Genomic DNA, 14,109 nt, shown 5'->3' with positions numbered 1-14,109 from the left:
ATGTTTAGCCTGAAGGTCCTTGAAATTTTTTTCCAATTTGTATATCAATTCATACAATACATCCAGGAAGATATCCATCTTGACAAACTGAGAGATCACTTCACAGGGTGCTTTTTTTTGTCTTTTTTCTGCTATAGACACTAGAGAGTGTGCAAGTCCTAAAGGTCCTTAATCTTCCTTCTTTCTGCTTACCACCACCACCACATAAGATTCAGCAACTAACAATAATTTCCTTGTCCTCTTTTTTTCACAGACTGCGTTAATGGTAATGGTAAAGACTATCGTGGCACAGTAGCAAAAACTGGAAGGGGCAGGACCTGTCAAGAGTGGAGCTCTCAGAAACCTCATAGCCACAAACATTTCACTCCTGTGACCCATCCAAAAGCAGGCCTAGAGAAAAATGTAAATAGCTGTGAATACCATTGGTGTCATTGAACATTGTCTCTGTTTTCCAAGATCCCTCAGTAAACACTTCATGTTCAGTCTTTATAGACCAGGTTAAGCATACCTGGAAGTCATCAGTTGACAGCCCAGACCTATAATAGCATTGCAGAGGGAAGGGTGCATTTTACATTACCTAAGATATTGATACTTGGATACATGGAGCACATGGGTGCACCATGGGGTGGATGCTGACAGGCAAGCAGCACAAAAGAAATCATACAGCACTTCCCTGATTTCTGCAAACCCCAACGCAATGCCTTTTTCTGTTTGTCACAAACTAAGCAGGGTTCTGGCAAATTCTTGGAGCTGACCTAACTTGCTCTCACTGACTTTAGGGGAAGAAGGATAAGGCCAACAATAAATATTTTAGTGCAAAGCTATTCTATGTCAAACTTTACTTCTCATTAGGCCTTAAAAAGGACTAGAGCTAGGGTGACTTTTGGTGGATGTAGAAAATGATAGCTATTTTGTCATATTTTTCTAATTTCACGTAATGGTTTTGAGATATAGGAAAGAAAGAATTTTGTGATCAGAGGAAATAGAAAGTGTTAACATCCGGTGGCAAAATAGTTGGGGGAAATAAATTAAAGCTTTAGTTTAACACTTTTTCAAAAACATGCACTTCTTCATTCTGTGGCTAACATTTGGCATCTTCATTCTCTGTTTTTGTAATTATCACAGTATTGCAGGAATCCTGATGGAGATGTAAATGGTGTTTGGTGCTTCACAACAGACCCAGAAAAAAAATGGGAGTACTGTGAAATCCCACGCTGCTGTAATTATCTTTAAAGACTTCTCTGTCCTCCCTTTCTACAGCTTGTTACGATAGTTACGAAATGTTTTCAGCCCAACCACAAAAAAGTGCAGTAGGCAGTAGCTTTATATTTTAATTAGGTCTGTATGGAAGTTTGACAAAATCAGGCAGCTGTAAGAGTCAGCCAAAGTTTAGATAACCTGGTGCCAAGGACCATCAGTAAGATTTCATAGATAACAATCTGTATGCTCTTTATTGTCAATGAAGCTAAGCACTTGAGTTGCTAGCTGAACTGGAAATATCCAGTGAAGCTGTGGAGAGAGGTATTCCTTCCCTGGGCTCCTCAAACACAGAGGAGGATTTCCTTGATGTTTGTGGTAGGCTTTCCATGCACTTCGTGCAGGACTAATGCCTCAAGAACCTGCTCATATATTTTTACTGTTAGTTGGGAGCCCAGAGATGACATCTTTTGAAACCCTTTTCATCCTCTGCTGACTTAATTTTTATTCTGATCTGGATGTTAAAATAACCTGTCCCTAGATATTTTGCCTTTCTTTTGGGGTCGGGAGTGAATTTGGTTCTGGATATTTTACACAGATTTCCTTAATTCTTTTGTTCAATTTTGGGATAGTAATCAGCACACTGAGCAGGTGTAGTGTTTGCTGAAAAATTCAGCAGCAAAAGAGATTTTTACCTTCTGTGGTGCCCTGGCAGTGGGCATCAATAACAGCTGTGATGTACGGGGAGCCCTCCTTGGCACAGCTGGCAGTCATCTTGTTTGCTTGCTCTTCCCTTCCTTGCCTGCAGTTTGACATATTTTTTCTAATATAGCTGGCGGGGATGTGAAAAATCTATTTCTCCTTCATCCAATGTATTGTTTTTACTACAGCAACATCTATAGGCCAGGTCTCTGCTCTGCTGGCCAATGTAGCAATACAAAATAGTAAAGAATGGTCATTCCGTCAGGAGTATGTGATATTCTTCATGCTGGCCATCCAATGTGCTCCTCTAAGCAGCAATGCATCATGATTGTACATGTTCATTTTGTCAACCAGACCTAAGAGCTGTGCAGGCAAAAAGAAGAAGGAGTAGTATACAAACAACACACACCACAGCTGTAAAAATCTGCTCCCTAAACTGCTGTGGTGCAGCGTCATTTTAAGATCTGATCTCTCTTTAAAATGGCATTTGAATGCTAGATTTTTAAATTAAGGTGTAGGGGAACCTTACAGTCTTTTTGCCTTTGATTACTTTATTAATTGTCTCATAGCAGAACTAACGAATTTACCATCCATAACACCATAACAGCTCTGGAAAGAGTTACTTGGATCCTTACTGAGCACCTAAAATCAATCCATTTTAAAAAGTTCAGAGAGATTTGGACTAACAAGGAAGTAGAGTGAGCCGTGTGAAGGCAAAATTGGAACATCAGATGATAAGGGGGCAGTGACTTAATTTTATTTATAATCTGGGGATTGGTTGGAACTCAACCAAGATGTAGACTGTAATATTTTAAAGAATTTAGAAATTTTTATTGTCCGGGCAATAAACTCTTCCACTTTGTTTAGCTTACTTTTCCTTTCAGCTTCTTCCACTTTTGTTAGGACTCTTCCCTTTAACTTCCCTACAGATTTTCTGGGGCTCATTGTAGTTTATCTGACTACATCCAAATACTTGACATAGTTAGCAATTTTTTTTCCACCTGGCATGTCAAATATCATATATTAGCCCCAGGTTTAAACACTCAAAGTGATGATAATATAATGGAGCCTAAAGGTTCTAGTCCTTACTTTACTCTTAGTTTCTATTACCCAACGTAAAGAGTGAAAGCTTAAGGAAGATAAAAAGAAGCCCTATGCCTTTCTCTTTTCATCTGATTGCACTGTGGATGGCATTACAGAACTGCCTTAAAATTCTCCATTGTAGCTTTTTTTATTCTGTAGCTTCTTCTGAGCACGACTGTGGAAAAGTCCCAATGCAGCATGAGCGAGCCTGTGGGCAATATAACATGTGTGACGCATCTCCAGGGTCTTGGCCTTGGCATGTCAGTCTCAGGATGAGGTACTGGTATTTCAGACTGTATCACCATCTGTGACCGGCTGGGTTTCACATGGAACAGACATTAGAAAGACACTGACAGGGAACAATGCATACGCTTCTGGAGACTGGCCTTGGCTTCTACATAAAATGACTTAGCATGTAAAATATACTTTTTTTTTAAAATTCTAAAGTCCACAGAGAGCTACTTATTGTGTCATTATCCCAAACTTCCCACTTTCTCCTGAATCTCTAGAGGGCAAACCTGACTTGCAGACATTAAGTACACCATTATTTACTGAAATAGGGAAGGAATAATTTCCGTTGAGGATAATAACAGTTAATTGCATTCTGCAATGGGGAATTCAAGCCCAGGAATATATCTACCAACCTGCAATGTGCATGAATGGATTTTGATCGCCCATTTTCACCCAACATCCAACCTGGTTCAAATGTAAATTGATGCTGTGACCACACTAGTTGTGTTAGAAGCCATAGGACAACCTCTCCTCTCAGTATAAAAAAATGATTATGCATAGCATTTCCACAGTCACAATGAGAGTGGCTGAACAGGAGATGAAGAGGTGCTTATAGAAAGGCGAAAGAAAATTTCTATAGAGCTATTGACAGTCACGATAATAAATATTATCCCAAGAAAAGTTAAAAGTCCATAGTAAGGTTTACTAAAATAACTAGTCCATAGCAACCCCACATATCAGAAGGATGTATCCTTTTATTAACTGCTAATCAGGACAAACCCATTATGTTCACAAGTGACATTGTTCAGAAATGTAATTATTTTTATTAAATTCCTGAAAGCAATAATGCCCTATTGCAAAAATTTCACCTGGGTGTCAAATATTTTTTCATGTCTTTCATGTTCTGGAGCAAATAAAACTTTTCCTTTGAAAATCTGCATTTGATTTCTTTTGCCATTGGCAAAAGACAAACTATGACTGGTAAAAGGTTTGAATAAGGGGCATATTGCGAGTTTGTTAATATTTCCCATTATGCACAGAATAGATGGTGGAGAATTGGCTCTGCAGCCTTAAATGAATGTGATGTCTTCTCTATTCTAGTACCAACGTGCACCATTGTGCTGGCACTCTGATACATCCACAGTGGGTCCTTACTGCAGCTCAGTGTTGGCAAAAGTGAGTATCCGCTAGAACGAGTGACATGTATTTCCTAAATCTGTATGAGAAAATCAACAGAGGAGCAAGATGTACCCACCTTTCTTTACTCCAGAGCACTGGAACAGGCTCCCCAGGGAGGCAGTCACGGCACGAAGCCTGACAATATTCAAGAAACATTTGGACAATGCCATCAGACACATGGTGTGAATTTTGGGGTTGTCCTGTGCAGGGACAGGAGTTGGACTCAATGATCCTTGCAGGTCACTTCCAGCTCAGGCCATTCTATGATTCTTATTTCCTGTCTTTCTTGCCAGCAAGCTGATTTTTATCTTCTGCTCCTGTCTCAGTCAAACAGCAGCAGAGCATAACAGAGGTTACTTCTGTCCTCTGCCCTGTCCCCCACCCCAAAGCATGCCAAAAAGGGTGCTAATGATGTGCTGATGGTAATTGCACCTGGAAAAACTGTGGCTAGCAGCTGATCCATAGGACTTTAGGAATTTTGAGCACTGCAAGAAGGTGCCACATTATTTACAGTCCATGGGATTTTTCCATTATCATAAAAATCACAGTTTAAAAAAATCCACATTTTTCTCCTCCCCAAGAGTAAAGGCAGGCATCTGTTGTCAGAAGCAGCAGCCTGACCATCTTGTTAATTGCAATTCTCTAGGGAAATCACTGAATTTTGTACGAGTGATATTTCTGATTACAAGTATGGATGTATAACCTTGCTGCTGTCATTTGTTCCAGGTCAACAGAGCCTTCTTCCTACAGGGTGTTTCTTGGGATACAGAATCTTAATGCAGCAGAGCCGTCCCTTCAAATCCAAAGTGTTCAGAAAGTATTAAAGGAACCAAGTGGAGCAGACATTGCTTTGCTGAAGTTGAGGAGGTACTATTTCAGTCCAAGTTTTCCATCCCCAACACCTTTACTCTGAAGTGAGTTAGCTCAGCCTGGAGTTAGCTCTCAGGAGTCGTTGCGGGATGGTATGAGAGAGTGTGAGTCCCTTCAAGTGTTAACATAGGCAGCTGTTCAAGGGTAAACCCTGAGCATTTCTCCTGCTGAATGTCCCCACTGGCAGAAGCCATGTGAGCTTCTTACACACTTTAGGAAGGGCAAGGACCAGTTAGGACGAGTGGGATTGCCACCCACTAAGTGACAGCTCTACTGAAGCAGGGAGGGTGGAGGCAAACCAAAGCAGAGTTGTATCTGGACAATCTGCTTGGAGGTTTTTCCTGCACAGCCCTGAGGGTTGTGATCTCTGACTGAAGTTTTGGCCAGGAGGCACCACACCTTCTGTATGGAGCAAACAGAATGGTCCAGTTTCCCTGGCAGTGCTCCAGGCCAGGTCACATCCAAGTTTCATGAACTGCAGACTTGGCCAACAACTCAGTAAAACTAGACCCTGCTTGTGATATAGTGAAAAACCCTGTGCATAACTGTAATTGCTGAAGCCCTCTTTTGTGTCCTGCTTAGATGTCTAAGCAGTCTGCTCTGAAATGTATGCAGTTATTCTGTTATTTGTTCCCATTTGGAATGCTCCTGAAACTTGTCTACCTACTCATTGGTTTCCCTCTTGTTCTTACACTCACAACACATGGATTAAAAATCGTGAAAAGCTCATGTTTGACCTGAGAGGACATTGCTTTTTAAAAATTCACCATACAGCTTTAATGAACTTAGAACAATGTCACTTCAATTTCAACTCAGGTTCTCTGGTGCTTGATTAACCAAAATCCCACTGACTTCAGGTAAAAGGATCTCATGCTCCACCAGTTTTACTCTTGCTAGTGCTTGTAACTGTGTCATTCAGTTCCTCTTTCATGGGGTGCTTTTTGCACATTTGCACTGTAGATACATGCATGTTATAGCACTGTAGTCAAGTTTTGCGCCAGCAGCACTCACCATCTGAGCACATTCTGCATGTGAGATGCCATAAATAGCTGATATGGACATCATACCCTTCAGTTTCTGGCTTAGATCAACTTTGTTTGTTTTCAGTTTCATTAAATTCCTGCTTTAGACTTGTCTTCAGCTTTCTTTGTGGCCCTCATTATTTCCAAATCTCCACTGTCTGTTTATAAAACAGATCACTCAAGAAATTATGATGTGACAGTACTGGTTGCTACTCCTATACCTGCATTTTGCAGCAGTAGACAAGCCTTGTCAGAGAACTGATGTAGGTCTGTGAAGATTTTGACCAAAATCATCCCAAAGTAGGGCTGATTTATTGAGGAGGATGACTGGTTTCAGTGGAAGTCTTGTCCCAGGTGAATGATGTGCCATGCTCCTGAGCAGATGTGTGCTGTCTGGGACTTTATACTTCTATTTCAGTGTCATGTCACCCATATTCAGGTTTATCTTCTGAGGTCTTGTTCTCTGCTCTCCTGTTCATTTACCTGTCCAGACAGGTAAATTTACCTGTTCCAGAGGCCTCTGAGAAGGTGCCAGTGTCCAGGTACAACCTTGAAGATAAAGGTGCTAGAGGAACAGCACTAGAAATGTAGAGAAACCTGGAAACCAAGAAAACCCCACACCAATCTGAGCATTCTTGCTTTAATCTCCTCTTGCCTATAAATTTTCAGGAATTCTTTCAATAAAAATGGACTTTATTGAGAAGTGAATTAATTAGTTTCAGAAGCTGCAGAACTGATTTCCATTCTTATAGGAAAAAGAACAGACATGGGATTAATTATATGGAACCATGTGAGAGTGGATGTTTCAGAACACCATCTTGGACTTCAGAGGTCTGGAGGATAGAGTTCAAAGTGATGGTGATGGCATTGGCACAACTGTAGCTTCAGCACAGGAGCTGGTTAGCATCTCCTATCCTACTGGACTGCTGCATTCATGTTTCATTCAGAGTTTTGTGTTGGAGACATCTTTAATTTAAGATGAGCCAGTTCCCTTTGGTCTCTCTTTCTCTTGAATTTTCTTGGGGCTCATGGCCCCAGCATGGCCTGATTAGGAACAGGGGGATTTGTTAGTTCCCTTTAACCAGACATTGAAGACCTCACTAGCTGTCACATCATATACATTGAAAATCATTCTGGGCCTGAAAAGAGATGGTTAAGGTTCACTTTACCCTGACCGAACATCTGGAGTTCATTCAGGTCCTTTCACTCTCTTTCACAATCAGGACTAACCTTCACAGGGTAGGTTCCTGACAGTGCTAGATCTCATTTAACAGCTTGTTCAGAGATCCTTGCACTGTACCAAAACTGTTCCTTTTTCTTTTTTTTTTTTTTTGTTGGAAGGGATGTCAGGGATCATCTAGTCCAACCTTTCTAGGAAGAGCACAGTCTAGACAAGATGGCCCAGCACCCTGTCCAGACGACTCTTGAAGGTGTCCAATGTGGCCAAGTCAACCACTTTCCTGGGGAGATTATTCCAATGGGTGACTGTCCTCACTGTGAAAAATTTCCCTTTCATGTCCAATCTGAATCTCCCCAAGAGCAACTTGTGTCCAACTTTGCACTTGTCTGGATCCTACGGTGATATACCTTCCAGAAGCCATCACATCTTTTCACATTTACATCTGAAAGTCAATAAGGGATCAGATAGTCCAATGCAAAGACCTCTTGATACAACGTTTTCATCTTCTGCAGAAGTGCTTCCCAGGGCCCTGTCCACTCCACATTGAACTTTATTCCAGTGCTGAAGCCTCCAGGCACAATGTTGTGATGAGGAAGAGTTTTATTTTGGTATTTATTTTATTGAGGTTCTAGACTTAGTAATGTGCAAGATACTGCATAATGTCATCCACAGTTGTATCACTCACGTAACCAGAGGAGAAAGGAATTTTCTGCAGCTTCAGTTTTGTCTGCTTATTTACTCATTCATCCATCCTTCCCTCCTCCTGTAAAGTCCCTGAAAACATCCACGACCTCTGAGGCAGGGAGGATCTGAAAGAAGTCAGGCTGACACCACCTGCAGGGGTTGGTAGGGGCTGGGCTTGGGCTTGTGCATGTTCCTATATACACCGCAGGGGTAACCAGAGATCAGCACTCTAGCACTATGCTGCAAATACACTTGCACTGTGACTGTGCCCACAAACACATTCCAGAGACTTTCAGTTCCTGTATGTAACCTCCTTTTCACTAAGTGTCAAGGCACCATCTTACAACCATCTCTACAGTTTTAAGGCACCATCAGCTTCTCCACCTTTCCCCATGCCATTTCCATGCGGAGCCTTCTGAGTGTGAAGACTGAACAACTTGATGGAAATTTTTCTAAGGGTCTTTTAATTATTCTTTGTTTGTTTTCCAGTCCTGTAACAATTACTGACCATGTAAAACCAGTTTGTTTGCCTGAAACCAGTCTGATGGTAGAAAGAAACACAGAATGTTTTCTAACTGCCTGGGGAAAAACAAGAGGTAAAGCATATTCGGTGCAGTTGAAAACTTAGGCAGGTTGTCAAATCCTATCCCAAAATGCATGCACTCTCAGGACCTGAGAAACACATTTTACTTAAAATTTAACAAAGTCAGAGGTCACCAGGCAACATTATTATTTTTATTTCTTTCTCCCAAAACTTGATTTTCCCCCCTGAGGTGGGACGGCATTCTGGGAACCGTGAAGCCTTTGAGTCAGAGCTGCTCAGATCCAGCCACCTTTGGGCCACTAGCAAAATGAGTTCAAGCCAAAAGTTCTTATGTCAGTAAAACCCTTACGTGAATTATATTCACAATCCAGCATTAAAAACTGACCTATGTGGTCTCCTGCTGCCCACCTCTCACTCCACCTGTGCTGAGGGTTGAGAATACCCAGCCCTTTTTGACCCACATTTACTGCAGCAGGAGGCGATTCCTCGTCCCTGCAGCTTCCAGCAGTGATGCCGGCATCTGTCCTCTTTCAGTACCAGCTCCCACATACACACTTCTGGCCTTGCTGAGCTGAGCATAGGGGATGTCCTTCCCACCCCATTTGCCAGACACCTTATTAATACTCCACCTGTAAAACAAAGACAACAGATTCTTCTATATGTATGCATCCACAGAATTAAAAAAAAAAACAACAGAACATGTCATCCCTGTCTCTGAGTTTCACCATAAAAACCTTCCACACAGATTGCAGTACTGATGCTATGAAAATAAGAATAATCACTCTACTATTAGTGTAACTCATAAGCATTATGAAGAAACACTTTTCTCCAGCATAGACAGGGTATACTGGCTCATCTTTTTATCCTTTCTCACCTTGCATTTTTTTTCTTTTTTGTTCAGTTTGCCACACGGTGGCAGCTGCTTCCTATGTTCTAGTGATCACAGCCCCAAAAGAAACGGTTACAAGCAAGATTTATCCTGGAAGTGCATTAGGATGGAAAAATCAACAGACCATTGTTGCATTTAGGCAATGGGAAACAGGGTCCTGCCATGTCATGCAACTAGGTCATGAAATCCATGGGGGAGGAGGAGCAGAGCCAGAGCCCCACATCTAAATAAACTGCCTTTTGGGAAAATTCAACCTTGGCTTCAGGAAAATTCTCCTTATCTAGAAAACATTACCTTTAGGCTTGAGGGAGGTCAAATAATGTAAAGTAAATCCAGGCTAACATTTTTTCCCACTGAAACAAGCCATTGCTACTGCACCATAATGAAAGCCTACAAACTGACACAGTGGCTCAGAATACCAAGCATTTGTTTTCGTTTATTTTGTAACACTTTGCAAAGAAGAATAATCTCTGCTTGTTGAGAGCAGGTATGATCCAACTACAAAAAAGTTGGGAGATTTAATAAGGTCCTTCAAGGAGCTCAGAGACTATAGTAGAGCTGGGGATGGATCCTAGCCCTTTCATTACTGAGGCTTCACTGGACCACAATGCCCAGGCTACCATTTATAACTGTTATATTTTCTTGATTGTTCATAAAGGTACTGATACAGACAACAGATTAAAAGACGTTGAATTACCTGTGCTTGAAAATAGAATATGTAATCACCCTGCATTTCTGAACGGAAGTGTCAAAAATCATGAATTTTGTGGTGGATTTACTTTTGGAAGCATAGGTAACTGTGAGGTAAGAATAATCTAGCTTTGTGTGTAAGCAGGTCACGTGACAATTTGTGCTTTCAAGTCTCAGGAGTAGCTTCAGCAATTCAAGGCTTCTGCGTAAATCATCAGAACTGACGTATATGTGACATTTTGTCTTCACTCACACAGTCAACCAGAATAGCAGGGAAACTTCATAGGGTAATTTCTGCTTCCTTTCAGAATGGCATGCTGACATATTCTACACATAGTAGCCTAGTGTTGTGAATAACCCATCCCACCTGAAATAAAGCCTGTGATATACTACCTAGACTTAATTTTGTTCCTAGAGACAGAGGGGAAACTAGTGACTCTTTCTGGTGCAGCCTAGAGTTTACCACATCTTTATTTAATCCCTTGATTAAATAAATCTTTAAGTGCTTCCAGTTTCCTAATTTTCACAAGTATATGAAAAGGCTTTTAAAATGTGGTTTTCTTAATGGAGGGTATCATGTTGGGAGCTTTTCAATAAAAAGCTGGTAGTTATTTGGTGGCAGAGTCAGAAAGCAAAGGCTGGTCTGCCTGAGCAGGTGTCCAAGATGGCCAGTGCAAATGATGTCTTTGAGAGTGTGGATAGTGCATTCATTGACAGGCACACAAATCACTGGACATAAGTATTCGTCTCCTGCCATGTCTGGATTTTAAGAAACAGCATTATAACAATTATATTCATTTTGTCCAGGATCAAGTAGGTCAGAGGATGTGGAAAATTGAAAAACTTCCTTTTTTTGTGTAATTGGCTTTATAGTGATCTGGGGATGTGCCCACATCCATGACTGGTGGTTGGGTCTCTCTTCTTCAGACTTTGCTCCCCCCGTTTTTTTTACTCTAACAGGTCTAATAAAGTACTCTTCCCCTCTCTACTCCCCTTGCCTCAGTGATTTTTTGAGGCCTTCAGAGTTACTACAAAATTATCCCTGCCAGTATTTTGCTGCTTGCACGTCTAGTCTCTCCAAAAGTAAAGAAGTCACCTTATTCTCTCTTTTCCTCCCTAGGCTGAAGTTGGAGGGCCTCTGGTCTGCCAAGATAAAGACAGATTTGTCCAATATGGGGTCACCTCTTGGGGACTGAACTGTACCCAGCCATCAAAGCCTGTTTTTGTCCGAATTCCTAGTTTTGTTTCCTGGATCAAGAATGTAATGGTTGCCCACTGAATCTGGATGCAGGCTAGCTTTTCTGGAAAGCATTCCAAATATGGTTTTAAAATTGTAACAAAGCATAAAAATCTTAAATAAATATCACTACTGGCTTATCATAAGTAGTTATTGCAAAGGAATATCCAAGTTGACCGATTATTACTGTCTATCAGTATGTCTGTGTTGTGCCTGGGTAAGTCAACAATGTTGCATGTGGCAGCAGCTGTAAGGTTCCTGGAGCACATGGAAAGCTTGCTGCCATCTGGCACTTGCTTTCTATTCTCCCTGTACTGTTGATTTTGTAAGTTCTGCCAGAGGTACTGTTCCTTCAAAAAACATTGGCACAAATTTTTTGTAATAACTGGCCAGACCCAGAAATTGTTCCTGTTTCTCTTGGTGCCTGTAAGCTATTCCTCAGTGCCTATAGGCATTGCCTAATGGAAACGTCAGGTATTTGATACCAACTTCTGCTAGTAAATGCTGAGCAGTACCCGCTGGTGGTCTGCCAACCTAAGCAATACCATTGCCTGCAGAGGTTTTGTACCGTCTGCTGGTAATTCGCAGATCACAGTAAGACAGTCACGTGCAGCTGCATACTCCTTACGGAACCCAACAGCCCCGCACATTTGTCACTGAAATGCTGCTGCTGTTTCATGTAAGCCAAAGGCTATTGTTCTTGATTTCAAGGTTTAAAAAAGGCCACTCTCCCCGTATGCCCTTGTCAGAGTACCTCTCAATACTATTTGATTAGATTTGGGGTGACCATCAGTGTAGCTCTCCCTGGATGCTCTAATAAATACGACAATTTTCCTGTCACTATGCGTCACATTTGGAAATTGAGTTTCTTCCTCAGAAATCCATGTGATCCATTAGCAGTCCATCCTCTTGCTGCAGGATATTTTCAGGGCTGAAGAGTCTCTTTGGCCTTCACTTTATAATATTCTCTGAACCTTCTTTGACTTGGTTCCACAGTTATTTCAGTCTTTTCTGAGTGTCATTTTGTAACCTGCAGAGTTTTTTTAGCTTTTATGAGAATACACTCAGGAAATCCTGCATTATTTTCTCCACCTGAGAAAATTACTGCGGTTTTAGCTGATACATAGTGATACACGACCCCTGGCAAGGCTTCTTGCATTTTCCAGTCTTTTGGTATGTCTAAACAATAAATAATTTTTTATATTTACAGTGCAACTCATTACTACTAGGACTGTATCAATACATTGTCATAGATGTTAGTGACTTGGACCCTGATTCTGATAATAACACCAGCACTTTGTTATGAGATGGCACCCTGCATCCTTGGCACACAAGTACCATCCTCTTAATTTCATCCGTGCTTCTTGAGTCTACTTTGGTGCACTGTATGTTCTTACTCTGTCACGCTTGTAAATATACCACTGGATTTTTTTGTTTTCCTGTACTTTAAGCCTGTAGGCAACTGCATTTTCTTCAGGAAGCTATCTTATACAAGATGTTACAAGACTAATGAGCAGTTTGTAACTGGGGAAGGTGTTGCAGACTTTGAAAGCAAGTTTGGAAAAACATGTATGAAGGTAACTCCAGTTGCTCACAGCATCATCTGCTTAAGTTTTCACCCCACTTTCGTCCGCCTTCCACCTCGTTGTTTGTGATGAATCATATTCCTGCACTTTCTTTGGCAAAAATAGAACATGATATACTAGAGTCTTTTGGACACATGGCATATATAAGTGGCATATATTTCAGAAATTTACTTTGAGTTAAAATATAATATGAGCAAACAATAAAGCTGATCAGCAAATTTTCCATGATTTCTAATGCAAATTTTCCTCATCTTAGCTCAAGAATTCACATGAGAGTCAGTGAAAAAAAAACCAAGCAACTTTCTTCCAAAGCCAGCTTCCAATGCTGCCTCCAGCAAATGCAAGCTGTGGAATCTAGTGGCAAGGTCTTTTTGCATAGGCACATAAAAAAGAATACAGGATTTTTAAACAACATCTATTAAATTTGAACCATCACAAAAACTTTTATAAACTGCTTGTAAACAAAGATGTTATTGTATGATATTGTAAATACACAAGCTCACATACACACACACACAATCTGCCAAAATATTAAATCAAATCTGAAGGTGATATTCTCACCTCACTGACATATTGTTGAAAATCTCATTGACTCGAGTGGCTTGAACTGATCTCATTCAACACAGCCTTGAATGGAATATAACCACGTCATTTGCTGCCTTGCCCTTTTAGCATTTCATTTCAGTAATATTAAACTGGTTAGAACATCCTTCTTTTATGCAAGTTAATGAGTCAAGAACAAGCATGGAAATAAACCTACATGTAAGTGACAAGTAGAAACTGCACTGACAGTTTCAGTATACACATTGTGTGAAACATGGAGGTTGCTTGTCCCTCTCTTCTGAAACCGTCATAGAAGCAAGGAGCTATAAATATTAATCCTAGTTCAGTGACCTTTCTAGACAGCTGATTGCATCACTAGCTGGAACCATCAGTAAACAATACACTGCTCCAGGGATTGTTGTATATAACACTGTAAGTGTATAGAAAAATACCAGAACAGCACCTCACAAAT

General features: G+C 40.8%; 1 protein-coding gene across 2 annotated transcripts in view; it reads left to right on the top strand.

Annotated features, from left to right (window-relative positions):
* Window positions 1-11,648, top strand: part of LOC142054874 (plasminogen-like) — a 28,861-nt gene extending 17,213 nt beyond the window's left edge. The window contains exons 12-19 of one of the 2 annotated variants that reach the window (XM_075088036.1): window positions 254-402; window positions 1,126-1,219; window positions 3,142-3,259; window positions 4,315-4,389; window positions 5,119-5,259; window positions 8,638-8,744; window positions 10,240-10,385; window positions 11,392-11,648. In XM_075088036.1, the coding sequence (XP_074944137.1) occupies window positions 254-402; window positions 1,126-1,219; window positions 3,142-3,259; window positions 4,315-4,389; window positions 5,119-5,259; window positions 8,638-8,744; window positions 10,240-10,385; window positions 11,392-11,550 (989 nt within the window). In that variant the 3' untranslated portion in view covers window positions 11,551-11,648. The remainder of the gene's footprint in view (window positions 1-253; window positions 403-1,125; window positions 1,220-3,141; window positions 3,260-4,314; window positions 4,390-5,118; window positions 5,260-8,637; window positions 8,745-10,239; window positions 10,386-11,391) is intronic. The other variant, XM_075088037.1, reaches the window with a different exon arrangement.
* Window positions 11,649-14,109: the final 2,461 nt, after the last annotated feature.

Source organism: Phalacrocorax aristotelis, chromosome 3, assembly GCF_949628215.1.
Source record: "Phalacrocorax aristotelis chromosome 3, bGulAri2.1, whole genome shotgun sequence".
NCBI classification, from domain to species: Eukaryota; Metazoa; Chordata; class Aves; order Suliformes; family Phalacrocoracidae; genus Phalacrocorax; species Phalacrocorax aristotelis.
Note: the sequence above shows the minus strand (reverse complement) of the source record. Positions and strands in the feature narration are given on the sequence as shown.